This window comes from Phalacrocorax carbo, chromosome 10 (genome assembly GCF_963921805.1).
Source record: "Phalacrocorax carbo chromosome 10, bPhaCar2.1, whole genome shotgun sequence".
NCBI classification, from domain to species: Eukaryota; Metazoa; Chordata; class Aves; order Suliformes; family Phalacrocoracidae; genus Phalacrocorax; species Phalacrocorax carbo.
In genome coordinates, this window is record NC_087522.1 from 5,482,578 (window position 1) to 5,510,013 (window position 27,436).

The following is a 27,436-nucleotide window of genomic DNA, read 5'->3' on the forward strand; positions in this document are numbered from 1 at the left end:
TCCTGCAATATTGAAAAACCTGTGTCTCTTTGTTGCGTACAGTGCTTTCTGGTTTGGGTGATACTAAGCAAACCATCGGGTGTACTGGCTAACAATACTAGCACTTCATCCCTGCTTTATGTATGCATTACCCTTTCTTTTTTTCTGAGATGGAGTTTTATACGGATCTGTTCTTAGGAGAGTAAATAAAGGCAAAGGAGACATAATTAAAGAGAGTTCCTCTGTATTAATTCTTCTGACCCTCTTCTGTTAGGACAGGAATAGTGGTTAGAGAGAAATCTCTGATTCATTCTATTGCTTTCTTTTTTTTTCATAGAGCAGAGATGCTGAATAGTCTAACATGATAGAATTCTTAATTTCTTTTTCTCTCACTTGGTTGTTGTTGAGCTAATAGGTATGAAAATGAGGGGAATTTTCTTTCTTTCTTCTGCTTGTAGCAGCAAGACGAATATGCCTCCAGAGCCCTTTGAACCAGTTAGGGAGTTTGGTTTGGTTATCTCTGTCTCTCTTCTGTTCAGAAAATGGGAGTAGTATTTATGACTATTACTGTCATCTGGCTTCACTGAAGATCTAGCTTTACCTCACTGAAGCTTTGCAAGTCTGCTAGAGTTTGGGGTTTTTTTGTAGGTTGTGTGTAACAGGAAGATTGACTCAATGGTATTGAATAGACTACATTTGTGCGAAAATAATCCTATTTTGTGTTCAAAGCTTCCTGCTCTTCTATTACTTTGGTATCTCTTATTCTATATTTTTCTTTTCTATTTTGTTGAAACCATGGCATTCAGTAAGCTGGTTGAATCTTTTATATAAAGAGTGGGTTCTGATAGATATAGAATGGTTCTTTCCATATACAGCCACTGTGACCTACAACAGAAATAAAGCCCAGTCCATTCAATGGTGCTGCTGGCTTCAGGAAGTATTCTAAGGCCTACAAAATCTGAAGTAATAAAACTGCATAAATAATAAATGTTTTTCCAGGGCCACCATCTTGGTGTTTCCAAGCACTTTGCAGTCACTAATTAATGACTCCTACCTTGTCATAAAAATACTCTTAGCAGCCTTGTTTTCAGGTGGGGACACTGGTAGAAAGAATGAATATGAAGTGCAAATTCTTAAAGGCAGATGAAGACACTGTCTCCTCATCTTTGGGAGCCCAGGTTTAGGCATCTGTATCCAAAAAATTTGCAAGTATGGGTAACCAAATTTAGACTTCTTAATCAATGTTTAAGGCTTTAAAAAGTGGTTTTCAGTACCATAGAACGTCCAGCAGTGGAGCCAGCATAATTGGAAACTGCTGGTACTCAGCGTTTCAGAAAGCCAGGAGGGCAAATAGAGCTCTCCTGTCCTTAAGCAAAGGAATATAATTTCCTTATCACCCTTTAAACTGTGACTTTCCTCTAAAATTAAAAATAGTTCTAAATCCCTTTGTGGTTTTGTGGTTGTCTGATATTGCAAATCTGCCCATATCCATACAAGCAGCTTTTGAGAAAATCACCCCGTTATACTTTATCACGTGAGGTGCTACACAAACTTGACGGAGAAAGGGTATTGCCCCATGAAATCTAGAGATATGCATAGAAAGAGGATGTAATACAATACCCTCAAAGTGCCGAGGATAATTATATGCAGAGTTTTAAAGTGTTATTTTAATCTTTATTTTGGCTTTAATGTGTAATAATTTATATGTAATCCTTTTCTGGTTTATATACAAATATTTAGTATTTAACATAAACTTCCATTCTTATTAACTTATAATTTACACAAACATTTTGTGTGTTGTGGTTTCTTTTTAAATACTGCCGATCTGTGAACATCTGTGACAAATGCAGAAGTCCAAAACATTAAAATAGATCATCTCTTCCAAAATAAACGTCCTCCTGCTTCTCAGTATGAGGACAATACCCTTTTTTCATTTTTCGCAAAGGAGATACCAAGAAATCAGACACCGTAGCTGAAGCCCGCATTTGCAGTCTGCTACATGGCGATTTCTCGGTATTGACAGGCTGGCAAGAATTCAGAGCAAGGGGATGCAAATAATTAAACGGCTGAAGGGTTAATTTCTGCACCATCATAAAATGAATCACAAAAAATGAAGCTTTAGATGTGACCTGATGATGAGCACTTTATAGAACCCCTGGTTCTGAAGCCTGCAGGCTTTATTCCCTTGATCAATGGAGAGTGTCACTGACGTATGAAAGTGTGGAGTCTGAGAGAGATCAGAGAACAGCTTTAACTGCAAGGTGATTTGTTCAGTTGAAAAATATAACAAAAAAATAGCAAACACATTGGAAGATTCATTTGTGTGCAACAGCCAAGAGAAGGGTAGTCCCTGAGAGAGAAAAGGAGATGAGGGGAGTAGAGTGTTTCTTTTAATGTAAAAAGGGATTCTCTCTTTTATTTGTCTACTTCTACAGAGATCTTTGATGGGACTAGCTGAGATTATTTCTGGATTAAGATCTCCTGCAGTTAAAAGCTATGTTGTATACTAACTACTGAAAGGAGCAGCAGGAGAGCAATTTTTTAACTGCTGTGGCAATTCTTATTCCTTTTGGGTTAATGTCTGTTGATGTCAGTCCAAGTCTGTGACTTCACACCTGTGATTTGTAACGGATGCCATAGTATTTCTATGACATATCACAACTTCTGAACGTGTCAGGTTGCAGCTCAAGAGATGTTGGAATCAGAAACTAGATAATGGTAATAACGTTCAGATTAAATAAGAGATTACACATTTGAAAACATCTTAAATCTGTTGTTTTTAATTTTAAAAGTGAAAACAACTTTTCTGCAATATCATCACAGGAAGGAAGGACAGAAACAGGGAATAAGGTATTTTAAATACCTAGAAAATGCATGTGCTGCTGAACATCTTTTAAAATTAAAGCCCTAATACAATACCTTTCCTGATTTCCCACTGAGTTTCAGTTGTCATGTCTGTTTTTTGACCAGCACACTAAAATTTCAATCACAAGCATTTTAGTTCCTATTCAATATTATATTAAATACTAAATCAAAGAAATATTTGCTCACGAAGAAGGGTGCTGTCCTAATACCAGCCGTCCATTGCTATTGTCCCTAGAATAGCTCCACAAGACAATGCAGATACTTGGGGCTTATACTCTTAGACCAGCCTGGCCAAGGAAACACACCAGAGGCAATACCTCAAGCTCTAGGAAAGAGGGGAGTGCTACCCATCACGCAGCAGTAATCCCTGAGAGTTGATGAACGGTCCAATGAGTCAGGAGAGAGCTTAGCTGTGCCTCTGGTAGGGCATTCCCAAGGTGGAAATCCAAAGAAGAAAGCAAAAGGAAGACTCTGAAATTCCTACATGGCGGTGAAGGACCACTCCACTAAATGCTGTTTCTAGGGAGTTGCCCCTGTTTAACAGGAGTTTGCTACCAGAAATCTCCTTTTAAAATTCTTAGCCACTCATGCACTATACTTATTACTTTCCCATTAAACCTTATGTCTGCAAAATAACAGTATGGATATATTATGCCCGTACACGAGGGACTATTTGATAAAGGTATTTTTAATGTCAGGTAAAAAAATGTATTAATGTTGAGAATTACGCTGATGACTGAACTCTTCTTTGAATCATTTAATGGAGAAATCCCTTACTAATGTCCTGAGGGAACTGCTGACAGCGTGTAATAATTTCTGGTTCAGTGCAGCAGATTACAAGATATCTTGCATTTCAGGAAATTCAGGCAAGTGCTTCTTTTGCGCTCTGGGGTCCATCTGTGAGCTTCCTGGTACACTCCCTTAAATTAAAAGGCCTGCAACACACCTTTTTTTTTGATGCAATAGGTGGCTGTGGCTGTAAGATGACTAAGATACTGTGTGACCTTCTGCTTTACCAACTTCTACTCTCAAAAGTTCAGCATCTCCAATTATGTAGTGTTTGTTAAATTCACCTTTGAAGTGAAATACAGTTATTTCCGGAATAGGTGGTGGAGAGTGGCATTCATGAGAATGTATGTGTACTTCAGATGAAGCTATTTCACCTTTAGCATTCTTCCCACTGCTGCCTACTTTATATAGCTTTTTCTATTGTTTTACCTTTCTACTGTTCATTACTGCAGTGTCAACTTACCACACAAATACTGGCAGTAAGAATTTCATCCACCTTTTGAGGAGTTCATAAAGCCAGAGAGATTTTCCCTAACTACAGCCATGCCCCCACGATTCTGTATCCCGTTGAGCAGACCTGGCCTTCTTGCCCTCTGAGGACTGTTGTCTCTCCTCGCCTGTTTAATAGCAGTCACTGGAGTAATGAAATCTACATGCAAGCAGCAGAGAAAATGCTAAATAAGTGGTTCCTAAGATGTGAAACTACAAAGAAAAGAACTCTGAGAGAGCTATTGGAGTGCAGGAGAAGAACAAAACCCCTGGCAATACGCTCCTAGCCTGTCCATATTATGAGGAACTCATCCAAATTTTTCTCATAGAGATGTCTAACCCCAGCATAGGATTTTGGACAATTTGGGAAGGCCTTTGAAAGTGTCAAGAAAAGCACGTGCATTTTTGTAGGACTATTCTGAATTTCGTTATGACAGAACACTGGAAAACACTTTATTAGCACTTCTGTTTTTAGTTTTCAAATGAGGGGTTATTAGCCCCTGGCTATACAGATTAATAGCTGGGTTTGCCCGGTGATGTTCAGTGTAACCCAGGCATTTTGCAGTTCCTAAAGTCGGAAGTTGAGGAAATTACAACGCAATGGAAAGAACTCTTCTGATCCAAGAAAAACAGCACATTGCTTCTGAGGTCTTTAGTTACTGATTACCAGCAAAGTCTCGTAAAGCACAGGTCTCATCTCATATGACCTAAGAACTGCACATTCTTCTTACACTGTGGTGTCTGATGGGGTAAAATAACTCTTGAAATAGAAGCTTATTTTCCTTGTGACACTTGGATCACAAGATCTTGAGAATGCTAGAATGCAAAAGTAAGACTTGTTTCAAAGGTTAAGATATATTACAAAATTAAGAAGGAAAAATTTTTACAAAGTTTCTTTACTCTTACCTTTAGTACAAGTTTTCTCACCTCATTGTTGGCTGCCCTGTAACCTTCTCTAATGAGGTGGTTACAGATTAGGACTTGGCAGGAAATTGCTTAGCAAGCACTCAGAAATCATGTGATAATATTTGCATGAGTCAAGAACATTTTCAGACTTCAGTGATACAATGCTCGTACTTACCCACTCATGCGGAGGAAGGCAAGGTCTGAACTCACAGGTACTTGCATTCCTGCCCACACATCAGTCGATCTATACACAGCAGCAGAAGGCAGACATATGTAACTGCTTGTTCCTTGTGGTGCAGTCATTTACATCTGTTGGCTCATCACGTATATGCAGGAAAAAATGCAGGATCAAATCAGTATAGCTGAGAGTAACAAGGGAGGGGAGAATGGCAGCCTTAGCTGCCTGCAGCAAGTATGTGCTCTGAGATCTGCATGTTCATAGTCTTTTCTGCATTGCACCGTGTCCTTTACTGTTACTTATAATATGAAGAGGGATTCTCTGGCTTGTAGAGACCTTTATGGAGTTAGCTGAGCTACAGATGCTGAGCAATATGCAATAGTTCGTAGACTCAAGACAGCACTTCTCTGAACTGTCACTTTCCAGACGAGCTGTGGACAGGCTGCACTTCAGTTCAAACAGTTTCAATATAGGGCAAATTCAGCATTAGTCAGAAGTAATTCTAAGCTCATCCTATGTGACATGGAAGCACAAAAAAGTAACAGGATAGAAACTGTCCTGTTTGATGTTCATTTGCCAATTGTTTCTCTCGTTAAGGAGGAGAGCCAGAGATGGATGACTGCCTGGAGACACTGAAAGATGAGGAGGAAGCTTTGTGGGAGAATGTAGAAAGCAACCGGCACATGCTGAGCCGGTACATCAATCCAGCCAAACTGACCCCATACCTACGGCAGTGCAAAGTAATCGATGAGCAAGATGAGGATGAGGTGCTTAACTCACTCATGCTGCCCTCCAAAATTAACCGAGCAGGTAATTATTTTGTGAATGGCTACATCTGTATTCCTGTATGAACAGTATTATTTTGCCAAGTCTGGAGGGAGCCTGTATCGAGTTACGGATTATCAAATGAAAACCCTGTATCTCATTTACAAGGGATTTAATATAAAGGGGGGAATCTGCTGCTGCTATTTTGCTAACAACGATTCTTTCCAGTGCGGTGCAGACTGGAGCTCGTAGGGTTCATATTCCCATCAAAGCCTTGGCAAATATTTCAGTTAGCACAAGCAGCAGCCAATGCCATTCCAAGAGTACATTTTCAGCTGTCTTGCCCTGCTTCATGATTTGTCACTGAAGGGTCTGCCATCCTAGTGTTTCAGGGCTGCCTGGTAAAGGCTGTGCTGAATAACATGCCTTTCTAAATTTCTGTTCCAGAGACCAATTTGCCCACACTCCTTCAGAATAATGATCAGCACAAACATAAAGAATACATGGCATTACTTTATGAGTTCAGCTGAACTCAATTAATCAGCCAGATTTTCCACAGCACATTGCTGTGGCAGAGACAAACCTTAAGCAGATTTGATTTCAGGGAAACAGTACTTGCTTATGCTGCTCATAGTGCTGACATGTCACCTCTCTCTCTGTTCTCTGTACTTAGGCCGACTGCTGGACATTCTCCACACCAAGGGCCAAAGGGGCTATGTAGTTTTCTTAGAGAGCCTAGAGTTTTACTACCCTGAACTCTACAAACTGGTGACAGGGAAAGAACCTACACGGAGATTTTCCACTATTGTTGGTGAGTAGAATCAGTTCCAAAGGAGCCTGTTGAAATACAGACTGTCTTGAAGACAGGCTTTGATTTTTCAGGCAAGAAACAGAAATAAAAGCTAATCTTGTAGCAGTATTCTGCAGTTTTTCAGTCCCCTTCAATGCAAAATGAGCTAGCAACAGGTAATGTATAAGCTTCAAATTGAATCATAGATTCATAGAGTCATTAAGGTTGAAAAAGACCTCGAGGATAGGATCATCAAGACCAACTGTCAACCCAACACCGACATGTCTCCTAAATCATGTCCTGAAGTGCCACATCTACGTGTTTTTTGAACACCTCCAGGGATAGTGACTCCACCTCCTCCCCCGGCAGCCTGTTCCAATGCCTGACCACTCTTTCAGGGAAGACATTTTTCCTAATACCCAATCTAAACCTCCCCTGACGCAGCTTGAGGCCATTTCCTCTCTTTCTATCGCTAGTGACCTGGGAGAAGAGACCAACCCCCACCTCACTACAACCTCCTTTCAGGTAGTTGTAGAGAGCGATAATGATAGATAGGCATTACAAGAAGTCTCAAGAAACATTAGAACAGCGAACTAAGTTACACTGATGACCTACACATGTGCAGCAAATTTGCAGCATTCAGATTAATTTTACTCGTACAGATTCATACTACAAAGTTTGTGCTATTTCCACAGGCCTGTGCATGTATATTGTGATTCCAGCAACAATGTGCTGTGCAATATTTGCACTGCTGCCAGTCAGATATACCAGTGTGTATGTATTTGTGCCTATTCTGCACCTCTGTACATATTCTGGGACATTTGTTTTTTACTCAGTTCTGCTGTTTCTACTTAGCATAAAGTTACTTTATTAGCAGTTGATAAGCTGTCCAAACATTTTCAGTGGAGGAGGGACATGAAGGCCTTACCCATTTCCTAATGAATGAGATCATTAAGCTTCAGCAGCAAGTAAAGACAAAAGATGTGCAGCGCTGTGAACTCTTGGCTAAGTCTCGCCAGTTGGAGGATGAGCGAAAACAGCTAAAACTGAACAAGATAGAGCTGCTGACCTTCCAGGAGAGATACAACAAGATGAAGGAGGAGAGGAACAACTACAATGATGAGCTGGTCAAGGTGAAAGATGAAAACTACAATCTGGCCATGAGATATGCCCAGCTGAGTGACGAGAAGAGCATGGCTGTGATAAGGAGCCGAGACCTCCAGTTAGAGGTGAGATAAATGCTCTGGGCTGCTTTAATCAGAGCAGCAATGGAGCATGCCAGTGGCAGCTGGCAAAATGAGACCTTCTATGACAGTAGAAAGGTGTAGAGCTCTCATTTGCTTTGCTCATCCAGATGATTAGAGACATCGATATACAGAAATGCTAGCTGCAGTGATGTGTATTAATGGCAGATAATTTACATACTTGTAATGGATTAACAGAACATAACATATTTTAAAACAAAAATTTGAAAACATAATTGTTTGCTGAAAACATAATTTCAGCTTTTCAGGCTCAGTATTATTTTGGGGCTGTTATCCAGGTTTGCACTACAGCTGTTGGTGGTTTATTCAAAAAGTCTCACATAGAGCATTGGAACAGCTTGAGGCCATTTAGGAAATACAGAGAAATTCTTCAAGTGCCATAAAATTCATGCTTGTGTCTGTGTCACAGATGAAATGGAGTAAACAGCTGCTCATAGTTGATCTGGACATTGGGGTTTGTTTTCAAAACAATGATATCAGATGTTTTACCCCACTTTGTTTTTTCACAGTTGTTTGCTCACTCCCCAGTCTCGGCGCTGCTGCCGTTTGGGTTTGATGTCCCTTCCCTGCAGGGAGATCCCTGCTAGTGTGTGGTGGTTGGGCAGAAAGTCGTGTTGGTTTGTGCTGTGCAGCTGTTCACAGTCACCAGTTGCAGGCATTACAGGCCAAAGTCCCTGGGCATCCCCTGGCCTTCATCCCTGTGCAACAATCTGATCTCTAGGACGTAACCCCACTTGAAATTTTTCCCTCTAGCCAGGATCATCTCCTTCTCCTTCCCAGGCCCCCTTCTGCCTGAAACCACTTTTTCTTTTTGCAAACCCCAATTTCCTATCCAGAACTGAAGGCCCCTATTTTTCCCAATCCAAACAGTCTGCGTGCAAAAGCACAACGTCTAGTCAGCTTCCTTGTGTTAGTTCTGTTCCGTATCTCTTTATTTATTGGACGACTGAGGACATGCCACATTTTTTTAGTCCAGATGTTATCTGAATTTACAACCAGCCCATACCAGTTGTAGCTAGCAAATAGCAGGCTTCTGCTTGAGAGTTCAACAGTTCAATTGTGGATGGTCAACACACATGCACATACACCCAATTATCTGCTGCTTGGTAGCATTCACAGTTTAAGCTATTTTTTCGACCTATGACAGTACGTTTTCACCTGGAAGTGAGAGTGCTTTCAGAGCAGTTAATATCAGAGCTAGGAATTATTTCTTTCCTTTCCTGTTTCTCCTTTTCACTGCTCTCGGTCTGCTCTAGATTGACCAGCTGAAGCATCGCTTGAACAAGGTGGAAGAGGAGTGCAAGCTGGAGAGGAATCAGTCTTTGAAGCTGAAAAATGATATTGAAAACCGACCCAAAAAGGAGCAGGTTCTGGAGCTAGAGCGGGAAAATGAGATGATGAAGACTAAAATCCAGGAGTTACAGTCCATCATTCAGGTATAAAAGCAGATTGCTACATTTAAAAATCAAGGCACTTCATCTTACACCTCCTGCTACCCAGATGATGGATTCAGCAGGCTTCAGTCACTCCTTGCCTCCAGGCACCCTCCACACTTTCCTCCCATACTGTCTTTCATACCCCACGTCTCTTCACAGGCTGCCTTGGTGGCTTCCCTTCAGGATCTAAGTGTCTGGAGGAGGCTGTGAGAGTGGGACAGAGAAGCAGCAGGTGGTGGTGACAGCTCCCATGTGTTTTCAGTAAGGGACAGGGAGTTGAGTACATAACAGGGAAACTGGTAACTAGGGACAAGAGGAGGTGGCATGGTCTCTGCTACTACTCCTCACCTCCAGCTCAGGACATACTCCTGTTATAGTGCTAGGAAGCGTTGGGTGAAACCTCTACCTGTAAAGCTACAGTAAGCATAAGTGCGAAGTTTGGAATAACAGGTTGGTTATATAGCTCCCAGCTGTCTGTAGTACTCCTTGTACAAACACGTGCATGAGGAGGAGTTCAATCAAGCCGTACATGAGCAATCGACTCTTTCAAGGTGCAGAGTGCAGCTGTTTAATTGCTGAGCATTCAACTATATGTTTTAGCCCTGCTGTGGTTCTTTGTACCAGTCTGTCACTACAAAGCTGTGTTAAATAGCCAGCCCAGAAATTTCTGACAGTGGCTCTGTGTACCATGTTCTATGCTATTGTCTTATCTATGCCAAAAGGTCTTAATGAGGCAGAAGGTAATAAAGGTTTCTGTACTTGGGTGGTCACTAGTTAGCAGAATGCCCCATAGATCGCTGCTGTACCTTGCACAGGCGTCTTAACTAGCCTTTATTTGGGCAGATGGGGAAAAAGGATGATATGCAGCAAATTTAGCACTGTCTTACTCTGTGAAGAGCTTAGCCAAATATTAGGGTACATGTGAGAGTGCTTAGCCCTTTGCTGGAAAAGGCTTGTGGCATTTTAAAATGACACTTAAAATATTATCAGTAGAATGCATTTCAGAAATGGCTGTAGCCTCTAGCAGTGCCTAATGATTCTTAGTTCTAACACAAATCCAATTCAAAGGCTAAAAAGGGCGTAGCATAGAAGGTTCTGGGAGTTCTGGTCCATGTAGAATCTCTTATATTAATTGAAATGGTCTTATAGCACCCAAAAATCAGAGAAAAAATCACAAAATAGCTAAAAATAGGGCTGACATTCTCCTAAGTGAAAGTATAAATAAACAAAAGGGAGTTTGTTTTAGAAATACTTGGGTATACTTAGAAATATTAGGTAACCAAAATGTCACTGAAATCTCCAACGTAGTCTAGGTATTTTCAGAATAAATATGCATATTACTTGCTTGCATTTTATGCCCTTTTCATCTACCATTTATGGTTAATTTTGGATGGCAATTTATTTGTTGGAACCTACTCTGGTAATCTTGTTAATTTTAAATCTGAAAGAAAAAATACTGCTGGACACTACAGAAAATAAAGTGGTACAAGCTACTTCAGGCATGTTTAATATTCTCTAAGCACAGCACTGCAAAGCCTATGCATGCTTTAAAAATGCCTCTGAATGTTTTCTTAGGCCCTGCTCTTTGGCAAAGGGTGATTTTTGTGCTCTGTGAGAGCTGATTAACAGAGAAGAGTTTTGAATGCAGGGCTTGGAGTGAAGAATTATCACTGCATCCAAAATGGATCAAATTATAGCCAGTACAATAAAACAGTAAAACAGTTCCTTCATCAGACTATTCTGAGAGCAAGACAGCCTTTATTCATCTTTTCTGACACTATTTTAAAATATGAACAAATGTCCATCTCTTCTCCTTTCCCACTGCAATACCATGTTCATTTTCTATTCCTCTTGTTTGCTACTGTCTTGTTACTTTTCTTCCTCAATACTTTTTTCTCTTTCCCTGGCCTGTATCTTAAAAATATCTTTCCTCAGGCTGACAAGCGGAGTTTGCCAGATTCAGACAAAGCCATTTTGGATATTCTGGAGCATGACCGTAAAGAGGCACTAGAAGATCGTCATGAATTAGTTAACAAGATCTTTAATCTCCAAGAGGAGATTCGTCATGTTGAGGACTTGAGAGATAAGGTGAGAAATAGGATAGAAGGATGGAATATCTCAGGCTAGTACCCAAAAGACCTCTGAGAGCAGTGGTGGTTAACAGTGTGTCATTTCCAGTATCTTGAAGAGAAAGAAGATTTGGAGTTAAAGTGTTCAACACTAGGAAAAGACTGTGAGATGTACAAGCACCGTATGAACACTGTGATGATACAGCTAGAAGAGGTGGAAAAGGAGCGAGACCAGGTATCTAACAGTTGAAGTGGGGAAAATTACTTGCAAAGGCCTGTATCTCATATGTGTCACTTTGGGGAATTTTGGGTAATCAGACCCAAAATACCATTAAAATATATACAGTTACAAGAAATTCTACTTGTTGGAATTTGTATTGCAGTAATTAAACATTAGATAATATTGGGTTGTTTCCACAGCATAGCATCTGGCAGGCAGGACCAAGATCTTAACAACAGCTACTGCAGGCTTTTGTATTAGTGTCAAGTCATCTGGTTTGCACTCTGGAGCATTTTGCCACCAACCAAGAGGGAGCTGGAAATGAACCACCCTCATCATCATAATTTTTAATGGTACTACTGTGGCACATCCTCATCCTAACTGCTGTTTTGATTGGTGAATGGTTACCAGATCTGAAGTCCCCGTTCCAAACACCATACAAACAAACCCAGCAGGAGAAGGTACCTGGTGCCCAGGTGCAAAAGAGGTTTCTTCTCTCCACTGCAGGCATTCCGCTCACGTGATGAGGCTCAGACACAGTATTCACATTGTCTGATTGAAAAAGATAAATACAGGAAGCAGATTCGAGAGCTGGAGGAGAGAAATGATGAACTCCGAATTGAGGTGGTTCGGAAAGAAGCTTGCATTGTTAACCTGGAGTGCAAACTCCGACGGCTGTCTAAGGACAATAACTTTCACGACCAGGTAGGGCTGAGGAAGAGAGACACAAGTTCTCTCTTTAAGCTTGCTTTTAAAAACATTTTGGTGTGGAAGGGAGAGGGGACTTTTTTAATTCTCTCTGTGAATTAACTGAAAAAAATAACCTCCTTCTACTAAATGTCAGTGTTGTGAGTTCTTCAGTACAGTGGGGTTCAAGTTGTCTGTGCAATGCACGTAGCTTCTCACAGGCTGGCATTCCACAACTGGATTTTACATGGAAGGGAAAGAAACGCAGAAAGACAATTTATTTCTGTACTGGGGTAGAAACTACAAATGCGTGCCCCACTGAACAGAAATTCCCACAAATGTCGATCTGAATTACTGATTTGGGTCTGGAGCCACATTCTGCGTGAGGTTCTGAAGCACTGGCATCACAGAAAGTTCAATCAGATTACTCTAAAGGGAGGTCATGAGGAGTTGTGCCAAACTGGTCTCAGAAGTAAAGTGTTTCCTTCTGATCTTTAGAGTCTGCCACGGAATCTACCCATTACCATTATCTCCCAGACATTTGGAACTCCTAGCCCAAAAGCCAATGGTCAGGAGGCAGATGACTCCTCCACTTCTGAAGAGTCTCCAGAAGACAACAAATTCTTCTTGCCTGATCAAGCGCGACTCAAGAGGAGAGTGAATCTAAAGGGAATCCAGGTGTGTCTTAATATAAGGCTGGAATGATATAGTGCAGGGACTGTTAGAACTAAGAGATGTAATACATGTTGCAGTCATGCCTCTGAAAGTGCTGTGCTATAAAGATAAGAACAGATTTGTATATGATAGTGAGCTGTCAGTTTTTGCCCTGTAGTGATTTGCATCTTGAGGAGCAGATATAATCAGGCTTCCGAGGCCATTTTCTGCCCCTTCTCCCTATTTTGTGTATTCTCCTTGCTTCTGCTGTTCATTCACATTCTTGGAGAGTTGTCAATAAATCGATTCTTTGCCTTCTTAACAGTAGTGAAAAAAAATGACATAATGCCCAAAGTCCAGTGCACAAGTAACTGAAGGTGGAAAATGAAGCATTGGTGGAAAAGCTCACATCAGCTGGAAGAAATAATAGAAAGAAATGGACACAATCTAGAGCAAAATTAACTGCGTAATTTAGAATTAAATTATGGCAATTTCCTCTTACTTAAGAGTAAGGAATAGCATGAGTTAGGTCCACGATTTCCACGACTAGCTGCATTCGTACAGCTATGATCTGATTCATGAATAGTAAAAAATATACAATCTAACATACAGGGGTTTGAAGTTCTCTTTCCTTTCATCTGCATTTGAATTCTGCCTGCCCTTTATAACCTTTTTGAGCTCTGACTGTCATTATTACTTATGGCAATAGAGCTGCATTTTTTACATTGCACATTCCAAAAGGATGCCTGTTGTATTAACAGCTGCCTGAAACCAGCCCCAAGGCACCCACTTCACCTTTTGTCTCTTTGTTCCCTCCACAGAACCTGGAAATTGCCATGCATTTGAGCCAGACTTCTAAAAGTAGCTAGGTAGCTAACCCTCGTTCACTGCAGTGGCATTTAGATATCTACGTATCTTCTAAATTTTGGGTCTTGCTGTTCAAGGGAGGGCAAATTTATTGCAGCATAACAGTAAAAAAAGGGGTGAAAATATCTGGTTTACAGCGTATGGCAAATATTCCGCATTTCTGCTGATTTTTTTCCTCTTTCTCTTAGATAAATCCAAGAGCTAAATCCCCTGTCAGCATGAACAAAACATCAGAGTTTCAAGGTCAGAAAGAGCATCCATGTCCTTCCTCCTTTTCTGTTGCTTTGTCTCATTCACTTAATCTCTTTAAGTTGTTTTAACAAATATGCCAGGCAGGGAAATCCTTAACTAAGTCCAAGTCAGTAAAAAAGACACTTTCTCTCATAGTGAACAATGTAATAATTTGAATAGTCAAGATTTCTACCTGAATGTCCTCTCCATCCAAAGATACCTCCAGAGGTATCCCATACCTTACCTCAATTTTCTGTTTACTCAATTTTCCTTTTAGCTTACGAAAATTTTGATGTCATCAGTGTAATACCTGTACTAAAAGTCATTATACTATTCTCTTTTTGCTGTTGGAAAAAAAGCTAAAAAGACCCTAATCTAGTGATGACCTAATGAGTTCCTTTGTCCTTCAGAAAAAAGGAATTAATTTTAAATCTAAAGCACTGCAGAGGTTGGGGGGAGGAGCGTTGACCTACCCAACAGCCAGCTGCCAAGTTACCAAATTAGTTGCTGTATACACATGTTTGAGCTACTCCTAATTCCTCTTATTTATGTAACACTGCTCTTGAACCAGACACCATCTTAGGCAGCACTTCCTTTATTTGTTATGTGTGGCAGCATGCTCACTGTTGTACAAAATGTGATGGGAAACATGGTTCCTGCTGCAAGATACTGCATGTTAAACAGCATGTTTGGTATCAGGTAACGTGCAACGTTAGTACAAATTAGAGGTGCTGAGGAAGGGAAGGAGTCCACAAAGATTCACACTGTGCTAGGGCTGCTGAGGGATCTCATGCTTTTTGGTCCCTGTTCTAAAGCTTTTGTTATAAAAAAAGTGTAATTCAGTGAGCCAACCTTATTGCAGACTACCAGACTCAGATGATGAAGTTGAAACATAAATTAATAAAACAATCCTTCTTTAATTTGTCAAACAGCATTCATAGATCTAATAAAAACCTGCAGGACAGAGTTGAAAGAAAAAGTTGGCAAGAGGCTGTCCAGAGTGGCGTGCATTTCTGTACTTTGGGAAGCTGGCGGGGAAGAAAAGGGAGCCAGAGCTGCAGGGCACAGAGTGCTTCCTGAGGCCTCTGTCCAGTGCAGGGTGGGGAAACAATATAAGCTGAAATGGAAAGATAATCCTAAGTGTTGTTGCAAATCTGTGAAAGACTCTGTATTGAAAGTGATCTGACGTAATTTTCTCTGGTGTCTATTTTTCTCTGTCATCTGTGAGCGCAGCAGTCAGGACACAGGATGAAGATGGGGCTGATGCCAGCAATGGCCGCACAGACACGAGTTCCTCTAATTCTGTTTCTATCAGTAACTCCATCAGCAGCTGTGAAGTCAGCAAAATTGTAAGGAGCCTTCGGATGCCCCTTGCCTGTCTACGACCGTCTCTCCTAATGTGGTTCAGAGCTTTCACAACCCAGTATTAGCACTTCACTAGCATCCCAGCTGTTATCACATTCAAGGCCCTTGTCAGAGGCTCCCTTAATCCTTTTACCAGCATTTTGTTGGAACCATGTTATTAGCCTTTTCCAAAATCACAGAATTGGTTTATGTTTATTTAAAGATATTTCAAAGGTATTTATGACCTCTTGCTGTCTCCTTATGCCGTTTCACATTTACTGTTAGAAGGAAGAGATTTGCTTTAAAAGCTGCTTTGTAATTTATTTAAGAAAATTATCAGGGCTTTTTTGAGTTCTGTAATGCTTTTGCTGTCTATAAGTAACAGTGAGTGAGAAAAGGGGTGCAGATCACATTTGGAAATTTCTGCATACCATAGCCAAACCATTTCTTCCCTGCTTGCTGTATCCCCATAATCTCCCAAGGTAGATATTCCATTATACATATGTGAGCACTGACACAGCAGGGCAAGCAGACAGAAGGAGTGCTCTTGCAGAGTGTTAATAACAAAGAACAAAACATCTTTCTAGAACACCATAAAAGATGCTGCCCCCAGGAAATGAAAATTATATCCAAGAATAGCCAGGAAAGAACTCCCTGCCTCTCATAATAAGCTTAGCTGAGTTAGGAATATCCTTTGGAATATCCATTGGATATTCAGCTGACTTATACTGTCTTCCCTGTAGTACAATTTAGTTTCCAGTGTACTAGATTAATAAGTTAATATATGGAAATCTGTATTTTTCTTCTTCATTCCTACTATTTATATATATAAGTATACATACATTCTACTTATCTTCCTCTTCCTCCTATATGTCAGCTGTGCAACACATACTCCACACATCAAGGGTAAAGTTAAAATTCTTTGGTAAATCAGCCAGTCTGTGGTCACAGAAAAAGGTACTGTGCCAGCACACAAGCTGTGCGTATCGCTACAGTACTGGAATATATGGATATGAAAGCTCTTGTATGTAGCATTCTGCGCATATAGAATCAATTTTTCTTACTGTTGCGTGTGCTTCACAGTGCAGAGTACCACTGGCAAGTGAGCAGGTTAATGCTTCTGTAAGTTAGAAATGATAGCCCATTTAAGACAGATAACCTTTCTGTGGCTTTTCTTTTTTTAAAAGCAAACCCTGAGAAATCGCAATGACAGTATCATGTCTACCACTCCTGAGCCTCCAGGAAATGATTCAATAGTCCGACGTTGCAAAGAGGATGCCCCTCATTGCAGGTAGGTAGCCATGCTGGTGAAATATGCCTGGAACTGTTTTCACAAGGGGGAGGCAAAAATGGCCTTACATGTCCTTGTTTCTGTCTCTAGTTGGAGAGCTTCTATTAAGCAGCAGGACTGACTTTCTAAACTTCTCAGGGGTGCAGTCCTTCACCCCTAATTTTGTCCAAAACACTTGGGAGTCTCTGATAATTCATCTGGGATGAATGACACAGTGATACTGCTGCAGCATTGACTTTTTAAATGTATATAATGAGAAACTACTGAAATGACTGGGCACCAGTGCTATTGGAGAATGTGCTCTACCTCTGTAGACTGATACGGCTTCACTTGTTGCTTCTCAGCTCCATCTTGCCTGCGTCTGTGTCCCTCTCACAGCCCCTCCTTCTCCTCTGTAAACTGCCAAAATAGAGCAGAGATGCTTGAATGTCTGTGAGGAATAGTGGGGGAGAAGTGGAGGAGGGAAGTGTTTTTTGTTCGGCTCGGGACTCTGTATCTCAGCATAGCGATGAGGGGAGAGAGGTGCATTGCCCTCTGCTTCACCTGCTGCTGCAGCTTCCACTTCTGTCTGGTCATGGCACTGCGGACTTCCCCAGGGAGTGAAATCAGCTCAGCTGGGGAATGGGAAGTTACTGACAGGAAGGAGAGAGACCTTGCCTGCCTTGCAGTCCCCTAAATGGCACTGGCCCCTTTTCTAAAAGGTTTATAGCACTGCAGTACTTGGACGTACTGTTTTGATGTTGGTGTCAATAGCGTCAGTGTTTGTATCAGAAACTTCAGAAGATACAAATGCATTCCGTAAAGGTCCCAAGGAGAAGGAGAAAAGAACAAAGCCCAGGCAAACCGATTTGGAAGAAAGCAATATATGTGGAGGGTTTAGATCTTTATTAGATCTATGTTTTAGATCTAATCTTTACTAGAACTTTATTTAGATTTTTAATGCTTTTCAAAACAAACTCGTCTCTGGCAGACTGCTGTTTTTGCCTGTCTTCCTCTGTGTAAAGCTTTGCAAGAAAGCTTTCCACTGTGGGCATCCTCAGCTAGTTCTCCCACACAATTTTCTAGGCTGCTGAGGATTTAGGCAGAGTTTACTCTAATCTTCCTTAGGTTCTCCTGTATTGTCTTCCAAGCCTCTTTTTAAAGTGTGTTGCATTAATTCAAGGTGGAGAAAAAGGCTTGTTTTGTTAATGATTTGAATGTTTCATGTGTCAGATGCTTAACTTGAAAAGCCTTTGGCATGCCTGAACATTTAAATATTTGCAGTATTTTACAGAATGCAGTAAAGATTACTCATCTTGTGGACTTATTTCACTATAGCTCTGACTATACCCTGTTCCATATGCTATGGCACTGGAAGACTGAGTTGTACTGAAATCTGAAAATTCTCCTCACATTAGATACTCTTTCCCACTGGCATGTGGAAGGAAAAGGTACCCAGGAGCAAGGTCTGAACATGGCCTTTCTTTTTTGAGCTAATAATCACTAAAGTCAAGTAACTCAAGAGCATGCCCCGAAGTTCACTGTAGTTTATAATTAGCCTGCTAAGCTTTTTTTCACTTGTTTGTGAACGTAATCCAAAATAATTGCTATTCGCATGCCGAGTTGCAGCTTTCACAGTTCATCTGATCTTTATTTGTGTGAAAAAAAAGTGAGATCATAATTTAATATGTAGGAAAAGGTGTATTATTTCCCTGCTTCTGCATGGTGTAAAAATAGCTGATTCTCCCCAGACTGGCTGCAAAAATTCACCCTTCACCTGAAGCCAAATATGCAGAATATCAGCTCTGCAGGAGACCTACAAATCCTTCTGAATGGGAAAAACAACAAGCTGTTATTTAAACAGCTTTGCAACCAAAGGACGTGCTTTAATGAAGTCCTTCTAGGGAAGCAGACAGGTCACTCACTTGGCTGTACATCCTCAAGAGCAATATAAGAGCAAAATTTTGGTAAATTTTAACTGTTTGTGTTTAAGGCCAGCCAATCCAGTCACCCTTAACAGGAAAACTTGTGTTGGTGGGAGCTGGACTGAGACCAGAGCTGTGGCATAAGAGTTTCTGTGCAAACCTGGGTACCCCTTGCCATTCTGTTACTGTAGGTATCTGGGTAACCATGTGAGGTACCATTAAGCTGTTATAAAATGCCTCAAGGATTTAAAATCAAGCAGGTAAATTACTCCTTCACTGCTGCACCTCAGTCACTTCCCTTGCATTCACTCTGTCCATCAGTGAGCTTCTGACATTTTTGATCTATTGTGGAAAAAACCCCATGCTGCAGCATATATACAGCAGGTATTATGCAGCCATTTATCTCAGTGCTGAAGCAGGTGTGGTGTAAGTCACACATACAAGACCATCAGTCAGCAGCTTCCCTTTGTTTTCAGCAATATCTTCATTCCCTCACTGCTGTTAGCAATTCTTCCTTCTGAATCTTCTTGCCATTTCATATGCTTCCCATGTTGGCTGACACATGCTCTCTTCCTGCCATCTTCCTACTTCTCCCCTGGGCCCACAAGTGTGATACTTGCTTTTTTTTTTTTTGCAGCTGCACCATTGCCTGATGCAACACCTCCAACATCTTTCTTTTTCACAGAGAAAGTTCCTCCTTCAGAACTTAATGAAATCTGCTGAAAGATGGAAAGTGAGCAGCTTTCTCTCTCTCTTTTCCATTATCTCATGCTTTGTTTTTAATTCCAGCCTGGTTGAAGAGGACAATGACAGCTTTGGATACGATGCTTTGGAGCTAGATGGTAAGCAAGAGGATATCGTGTATATAGTTTAACTATGAGATCTGTGTGATTAGCTCACCAGCTACAGATACTGTCAAATAATCAACTCGTGGTCTAAATAAGATGGGACACAGAGTCTAAGTAAAAATCAAACAGTTCATCATAACAAGAAAACAAAGGGGCAACTAAGGGTGAGAATAAGAAAGCAGCTATTCCTGAAGAACTAAGCAGGAGAAGGATTAGACTGAATGAATATATGGAATATGCTTGGCTGAGGTTTGCAGGTTTATAAGAAGACCTCCAGCCTTGAAATGAGGAAAGCATCAAACTGAGAGGGGAAGGAGTAAAGAAGACAGAGCCAGACTCTTCTCAGTGCTACCCAATGAAAGGAAAAGAGGCAATGGGCACTAACTACAGCAGCAATTCCTTTTAAACAGGGAAGAATAAAAAAAGTTTTTTTACTGTGAGGGTGGTCAAACACTGGAACAGGGTTGCCCAGAGAGGTTGACTAGTCTATATCCTTGGAGATATTCAAAACCCAACTGGACAAGCCCTCTGCAATATCCTTTAGCTGACCCTGCTTTGAGCAGGGGGCTTGACTAGGCAGTCTTCAGAGGTCCTTTCTATCTTGCTGTTCTGTGAGAGTGATCAGGTAGGTCCAGTAAGCAAGACTGGCATTCCTTGCCATGGCTTGTGGACAGGAATTATGCCTCTGCATCAGGAATTTCCTCCTTCAGCTTTGGCTGGGATTAATCAAACATCCATTTTCTCCTTTTCCATCTTTGTCACTCTATCTAGGACTCATTTTCATTCTTGTTTCTCTTTTCAGATGACAGTCATGACAGGCAGTCACACGGAGCTCCTTCGGTGCACTCTTCCTCTTCTTCTCATCAGTCGGAAGGCGTGGATGCCTATGAACTTGAGCATGTCAACTCCATATTTAGAAAGTTCTCTCTGGAAAGGTATTTGAGATGCCAGTTTACCTACCTTGGACAGAGACTGAGGGGAAAGGATACTATAGTAGAGATCCCCCATTTATCTATTAGTTGCTGACGATACAGTGGCAGGAATATGATGTTACAAGTTGTTATTTGACACAAATATCTCATCATACTGTGCTAAGTCTTTACTTCATTCCGTCAGCAGCAGTATAACATGTTGTTTTGGAGCCTGTAAACCAATGAAGGTCATCCTAAAATTTCAAAAACTTCAAGGCAGACAAAATATTCTAGAGGTTTAAATTTATCCTTGTGATCTTATTACCTTGCTGCCACAGGCTGCTAGGTGAGCTACTATTATACATCTGAGTTATTTGGTCATGTCAGAGTACTTGAAGCTATCCAGATGCTCTTCTCCGGAACTTACGCAGTGATGAGGATTCCTACTGCTTGATAACACTAAAAGTTTATTTACATGTCTCTCATTTATCATGCATGCATTTAACTCTGGAGTGGTAGCTAAAAGCTGAGATAACTAACTGTTACTTTCTTTCATGAACACAGGCCTTTTCGTCCCTCTGTCACATCTGTTGGTCGCATTAGAAACTCCTGCCATACTATCCAGCGCGTAACACTGAATGGAGACAGTCTCAATTCAGAAATCACTCTGATTGGGGGTAATGATAAAGGGAGCTTTATTAGCTCTGTCAAGACGGGATCACTTGCAGAGAAAGCAGGCCTTCGGGAGGGACACCAAATCCTACTGGTGAGCATAAAATAATCAACAAATAGTATTGGATATCTGTCCACCTACATGCATGCACACTCACCTTAATACTTGCCTTTGTTCCTTCTTTCATCTTGTTTTAATGAGAAAGCACATGACTCATGCAGAGGAAAATCTGCTATTGACTGTGAAGATATGGGAGAACAGTATTTACGGTCATCCAACCCATGCACACGCTTTTGCACTTTACAGTAGCTCTGATTGGAAGAGATTAGACCAACCAATGCTTTCTTTAACGCTGTATTGTATAGTGCCGCCCCTTTGAAAAGGCTGGAATGGGATTTGCTGTCAACTTCCCAGTACTTTCCTGCCTGAAAGGAAGTTCACGCTACTTAGCTTAGCATGATGACTCCTAAACCGTTCTTTAGACTGGCCTGTCTTGGGTCTGGACATGTTATAACAGTAATGGATACAGCTGCAATATGAATGGAAAGAAGGACTGCACACCTGCATAGCTGTCCCCAGCATTGCATAATCAGGAGTCTAACGGTGCTTCTGCTAAGTTGCACTTTGCTTAGTTTTCCCTCCATTACCAAAGTTCCCAAACCATTTTCCTGTTAAAATTACTCCAAGGGGAGAAAAACCTACAACTGATATTCCTGTACTACTTACTACTGGGAAGCCTGGGGTTGTCAAAGAGCTACAGTTCTGTTGACTGCTAGCATTCCTAATTTGAGAGAAAAGAAACTAAATATCTAGAATGGAACCTGCATCCTGATATCAAAGTATCTGCATTGTTTAATCAGAAAAAGTTTATGCCGCTTTTAAAAAAATGGTATAATTGACTTGGAGATTGAACCTGCACTGGAGACTAGTATTTATTTCCTATCTAGTTGGAGGGCTGCATCAAAGGGGAAAATAAGAGTGTTCCCTTGGATACTTGCACAAAAGAAGAAGTTCACTGGACCATTCAGAGGTGCAGTGGTCCAGTAACACTCCAGTATAAATCAAATCATGAAGGTAAGACCAAAAGTGTTTCTCATCTAAAATAGTCTCAGGTCTATTATACTAACTGGTGTGGATGAGAATGACAGGACCAGAATATCCTTTGTATTGGTATAAATCTGAAGCATGTCCACTGGTGTTAGTTATAGATACCCTGTGTAACTGCTCCAGCTTTTGGCTTTGTGACTGAGAACAAAAAAACCCCATATGCTTGTCACTACAACACTCTGAAGAATTTACATGGTGGGCCAATAACGACATGACTCAGAAAACACTTGCAAGCTTATTTTTATGTACATTTTTCTGTAATCAAATGTGGTGAGCTAAATCATCTTCATCCAGCTGAAGTCGATTTACCATTTACCTGATGGAGTTGGTCTGTTTATTACCTTTGCAGCTTTATCTTATCTTTAACAGCTGGAGTTCATGTGTGGTGAGCAGAATTTGATTTTAGTGTTCATGGCCTGTAATGATAATTTCAGGTTATGGATCAAAAATTACATTCCAAAATCCATTTTTTACTGGTGTGTATAAATTTGCAGGTTTTTTTTTTTAATGCTGGTTAGAGAATTTCAGCTGCATACATCACACAGGAAGTGCTGTCTTTGATTTTCTTTGATGTTTTCAAAGGTAGGAAAAACTATTGCAATTTTTTTGAGCACCACTTAACTGCGGATAAAGCATGTTATAGATTGTGGGAGTGCCAATTAGAGCTAATAATAAAGGGAATAGCTTGTTAGTAAAACTGATGGCAGAACTCAGGCTGTACTTACAGGATAGAGCCATAGCCGTGTCTGCATCTTTGCTGAGAAGTTCTCTGTTTCACAGATCACATGTGTAGTACTGAAAATGGAGTTACCGAAAAGTATCATTGTGAGAATATTCTCACAGATTCTGATACGAACAGCTTAAGCTGTTTCTGAATCAATGCCCCATTGGTGTCTTTAAGGTGCAGGCCCGTGACCTCGTTGTAACTAGTGTAACTAGCACTCTAGAAGTATAAACCCTCTCTCGGAGGAGCCTCAGATGTTTGTGCTGTGTGCTTCTCCCAGAGGATGCCCAGGAACGCAGCAATACTGAGGTCTGACCGGTAGCTGATCACACTTCACCCCGTCCTTCGTTGCTGCAGGTTATCGGAAACTAGTGTCAGAACTGGATGAAGGGTTTATCACATCAGGGGACTCGTTTCATATCCGCTTGAATCTGAACATCTCCAGCCAGCTGGACTGCTGTTCCCTGTCAGTGAAATGTGATGAGATTGTTCATATTCTGGACACCATGTACCAGGGGAGGTGTGAGTGGCTGTGTGCCAGAGTCGATCCTTTCACGGACAAGGATCTGGAAACAGGGACCATTCCCAGCTACAGCAGGTAAGAGTAAAGCTGAGTGACCACGACTGGGAGCAGTGGTTCTGTAAATAAGGGAATTAATAACTGCTGTAAGGAAAGAGGTATATGCCTTAATTTTTGTGATAAGGCCTGGTGATGTTAAACTGTAATATGAACTATAAAGCTTTAGAAAGGAGACTCCAGATGTTACCTGAAAGAATAACGTGGGTTTCTCAAAAAGTAGCATAGAAAAATATGCCATGGAGATTCTTTAATCCTTAACTGCACTGCAGTCCTGCTCATTATTTTGTTCCTGCATTTACTGTGTGGTTCAGTCAGTCCTCACTGCTATTTCTATTTAATCTTTTCTGTAGGCACAGAGCCATTGAGTCCAGCCTTCTTCTGAGAGGTTTCAAAGGTATCTTGATATATGTCATTCCATCCTTTCTTTCAGAGCCCAGCAACTTCTTTTGGTGAAGCTGCAGCGGCTGATGCACAGAGGAAGCAGAGATGAGACGGAAAGCTCATATAATACCCTTCGGGCACTCCGGGTAAGTATCTACAAACAAGGTCTTTTCAACACCTCTTACTCCACTGCTACTTGTTGTTCATTATGTTAATTTTACAGAAAGTCCTGTGTACACTCTGTGTAGGTTTTGATTGTCCCAGGCAATGGGCACCTTATGTTTGCTCTAAATAACACTGTCCCTGGCAATGGACCTAGCTCCGGTGCACTATTAACCCTTTCAGCTATGAGGGAGTACACTTTAAAACTCTAATATCTGTTCTGTGTCTTAGTTAATCCTTTTCATTCTTCTCTGCCTGTAAGGCTGTAATGCATCTTGATATCCACATGAGGAAGAAGCTGTGTCCTTGGAGTTAATAATCAGAATTATTTCTTTCCTACTGTGAACAAGCATCTAATCCACAGAGCTGCCATTGTCCCATATTAGAAAGACCTATCTCTTCCAACCTACACGCTATGGAGAGAAGTGGGATTATCAGGTCTTCACACACAACAGCCCCGCCAATTTCTCCTTTTCCCTCAGTGAAAGTAATCTGATTGTTCTTTCCTTAGACCCAAGAATAACATCTTAACATAATTAAAACTAACTTCCTGGTGTATTAGTTACCATAAATTATTTTTAGAGCTTGGGAGACATTTATGCTTCTAACATTTGCAGAGACACTGTAGCCACTGCTTGTATGTGATTTCAGTCAAGGTTAAGGGTCATGCAATTCCTTCTGTACTCCAGCCCCCACTGATCAAAGGGACAGAGATCACTGGCAGAGATGCTAGTGAAAGCAAAAGCTTTGCATGCTATTTCTTGGTGCAGATATTACCTCTTTCATAAGCTATGGAGAGCAGTCTCCTGTAAAGAAAGGAATGTGGAAGAGCAATAACAGAAGCAGTGTTTCTCAGTGTAGGCCATGCTATGTCTACAGTTTGCTTAGGACATTGTATGTGGGATAGATATGAATCAATCACTATCCCTTTTATTGGAAAGAAAAAATATCTGCTTTTGCTTGTTCTGTTTTTTGAATGCTGTGATTTTAAAAGGAAACAAAAAGAGAGAGAGGAAGAAAAATTTTTTGTGTTATTTTTTACTAGAATACACTGCAGCCAGAGGAGCCTGCCCCACAGAATGACCCAAAAGCCAGCCCTCGCCTATCCAGAGCAAGCTTTCTTTTGGGCCAAATATTACAGGTAATAAGGTCCAAATTCTCAATGCAATGTCTGAAATAGTGGATCTGAACAGCAGATATTCTCAGGCTGTCCTACCCTCCCCAGAAACCCCACCTCAGGTATAGAGGTTGTATCGGGATTTCTTCGTATCAAAAAGAGTTTTAATATATGAAAAAGATGAATGAGTTGTGTTTTCTAACTGCTCTTGTGACGTGGGGTGTTTATTTTTAAGCGCATGCCTTCCATTACTAATGTAGCTTGATGAATCAACATATCTGCCATCAGAGGCTAAAATGTTTTTGCTTGAACCATAAGGACAAATCCATTGGGCTAGACCAAATCCCCAAGTCTCTGTGAGATGAGGTTCCATCAGAAAACAGTCCTTTAATTGTAGGACAGTGACTCTGAGCATGACAGAGACTATGTGTGTGAAGGACAAAGAAGTCTTGTGAAGGAAGATGGTTGTGAAGGTTTGCTAATATACAGGAGGAGGAATTAATATTTGGATAGAGATATAGTTGGGAGGATGGGTAATGAAAGCATAAAGCCTATTTCTTCATTTAAAAATGTGCCATTTGGGAGGTTTTAAGACTCTTTCGTACAGCAAAGAAGATGCCGAGTTTTGGGTATAACCTGTGATACATTTGTGCAATAGTCAGAGTGGGTATGTTACTCTGCTGTGGACACATCTGTGCTTGTACTGGTGATAGCAGAGAGCTCTGCGAAGAAAAAGATTGTGCCGCTTAAGAGCAGAGAACAAAATAAGAAATCCCAAAGGGGATTAACAAAGGCTCTGAATCAGATCTATGATATTTAAAGAGCCTTAGAATGCAGTCAACAGATCCATGGAGTCTTGCCTTTGATAGACATCGGTAATTCAGATCTCATCGATAACGTGTGGGCTGATGAATATATGGGAGATTAAAGAATGTAAGAAATACGGGTCAAATCTCTTTGTTCACCTTTTCAGTTTGTCAGTAGGTCTGAAAACAAATATAAGCGTATGAATAGCAATGAGCGAGTCCGTATTGTCACTGGCTGGCCCTCTGATCTGGCACGGACCTCATCGGAAGCAAAGAAGCCACTGCCTGATAAACTGGAAGGTATGGATATAAGACTAATAGTTTTTATGCACGTGGCACTGATATAAAGGCTGTCTACATAACAGCATGGCTGTGAAGAAATGTCATAGGTCTTTCCTATTACTTGCATCTATGGTCCACTCTGTGCGAAAATTTGACAGCATTTGTGACCAAAACACTGATTTTGCTAAAAGTTCTTGGAGCACTGAGCCATCATGAGCAAGCTTAGGAGACTGAAACTTCCTGTTTGGTTGGCAGTTCTTCCTAGGCCCTTCCTTGCTCTTTGTCCAAAAACATTTAACTCAAAGTAAGTCAAGCTAATAAGCAGATCGATTGCCCCAGTAAGCGTCCTGTTAAACTATAAAATAATCTCATGAAAGCAAAAGGCACTTGAATTTTTTAGTATTAGGTTGGACATCACACTACTGAATATATAGTAAAGACAACCCTGGCAAAAGAGGAAGGAGGACCAGTATGTCTAAGCATGTAATTTCTGGTTCATGTGTTTCTCCTTCTTTTTCTCCAAATACTGATGGAGAGGAAATCGGAGGATAAATGTGTTGTTCTTTACTCAGATTTGGATTCCGAAAGTGAAATCAATAAGAGGCTGAGTCTGATCCCTTATAGCTTGGTGAGACCTATCCACTGTGAGCGCAGGCGCCCTGTACTTTTCACCCCTACCATGCTTGCCAAGGCCTTGGTACAGAAGCTTCTCAACTCTGGAGGTGCCCTGGAATTCAACATATGCAAGCCAGGTAATGGAATAAAAGAAGACCATGACTGTTAGCCCTCAGTGTTGGAAATATGAACATTTATATATGTGTGTATATATATATATATGCACGACATGTAGGGGCATGCACATGTGATAGTTGCTCAAAGTACTTCAAGTCACAACAGATATGTGTAGCTATAAATCCTGCTTTTTGAGAATATCTAAGATATTTGAATGTTTTTGAGGCAGCCAGTGCACATGATTATGAGATTCTGTGTCTACGAATATTATCCATGTGTGTGCTGTGTGGTTGCTAGGATGCCCCTCAGAGACTGAAATGCTGTGAGTGCTCTTACTGTTTGCATACTGTTTGCATACTGCATATCTAGGCAATGTGAAATTTT

The 27,436-nt window shown here is 40.9% G+C and overlaps 1 protein-coding gene across 3 annotated transcripts in view; it reads left to right on the forward strand.

Moving 5' to 3' along the window:
* The window catches only part of CARD11 (caspase recruitment domain family member 11), a 53,910-nt gene that overhangs the window by 22,547 nt on the left and 3,927 nt on the right, over nt 1-27,436 (forward strand). For 2 of the 3 annotated variants that reach the window (XM_064461559.1, XM_009500402.2), the window contains 20 exons: nt 5,804-6,016; nt 6,645-6,782; nt 7,665-7,990; nt 9,283-9,462; nt 11,398-11,550; nt 11,641-11,766; nt 12,259-12,456; nt 12,937-13,116; nt 14,148-14,202; nt 15,424-15,539; nt 16,722-16,825; nt 19,519-19,571; nt 20,380-20,512; nt 21,053-21,254; nt 22,109-22,235; nt 23,350-23,590; nt 24,003-24,099; nt 25,161-25,256; nt 26,206-26,338; nt 26,893-27,072. In XM_064461559.1, the coding sequence (XP_064317629.1) occupies nt 5,818-6,016; nt 6,645-6,782; nt 7,665-7,990; nt 9,283-9,462; nt 11,398-11,550; nt 11,641-11,766; nt 12,259-12,456; nt 12,937-13,116; nt 14,148-14,202; nt 15,424-15,539; nt 16,722-16,825; nt 19,519-19,571; nt 20,380-20,512; nt 21,053-21,254; nt 22,109-22,235; nt 23,350-23,590; nt 24,003-24,099; nt 25,161-25,256; nt 26,206-26,338; nt 26,893-27,072 (3,037 nt within the window). In that variant the 5' untranslated portion in view covers nt 5,804-5,817. The remainder of the gene's footprint in view (nt 1-5,803; nt 6,017-6,644; nt 6,783-7,664; nt 7,991-9,282; nt 9,463-11,397; nt 11,551-11,640; nt 11,767-12,258; nt 12,457-12,936; nt 13,117-14,147; nt 14,203-15,423; nt 15,540-16,721; nt 16,826-19,518; nt 19,572-20,379; nt 20,513-21,052; nt 21,255-22,108; nt 22,236-23,349; nt 23,591-24,002; nt 24,100-25,160; nt 25,257-26,205; nt 26,339-26,892; nt 27,073-27,436) is intronic. The other variant, XM_064461558.1, reaches the window with a different exon arrangement.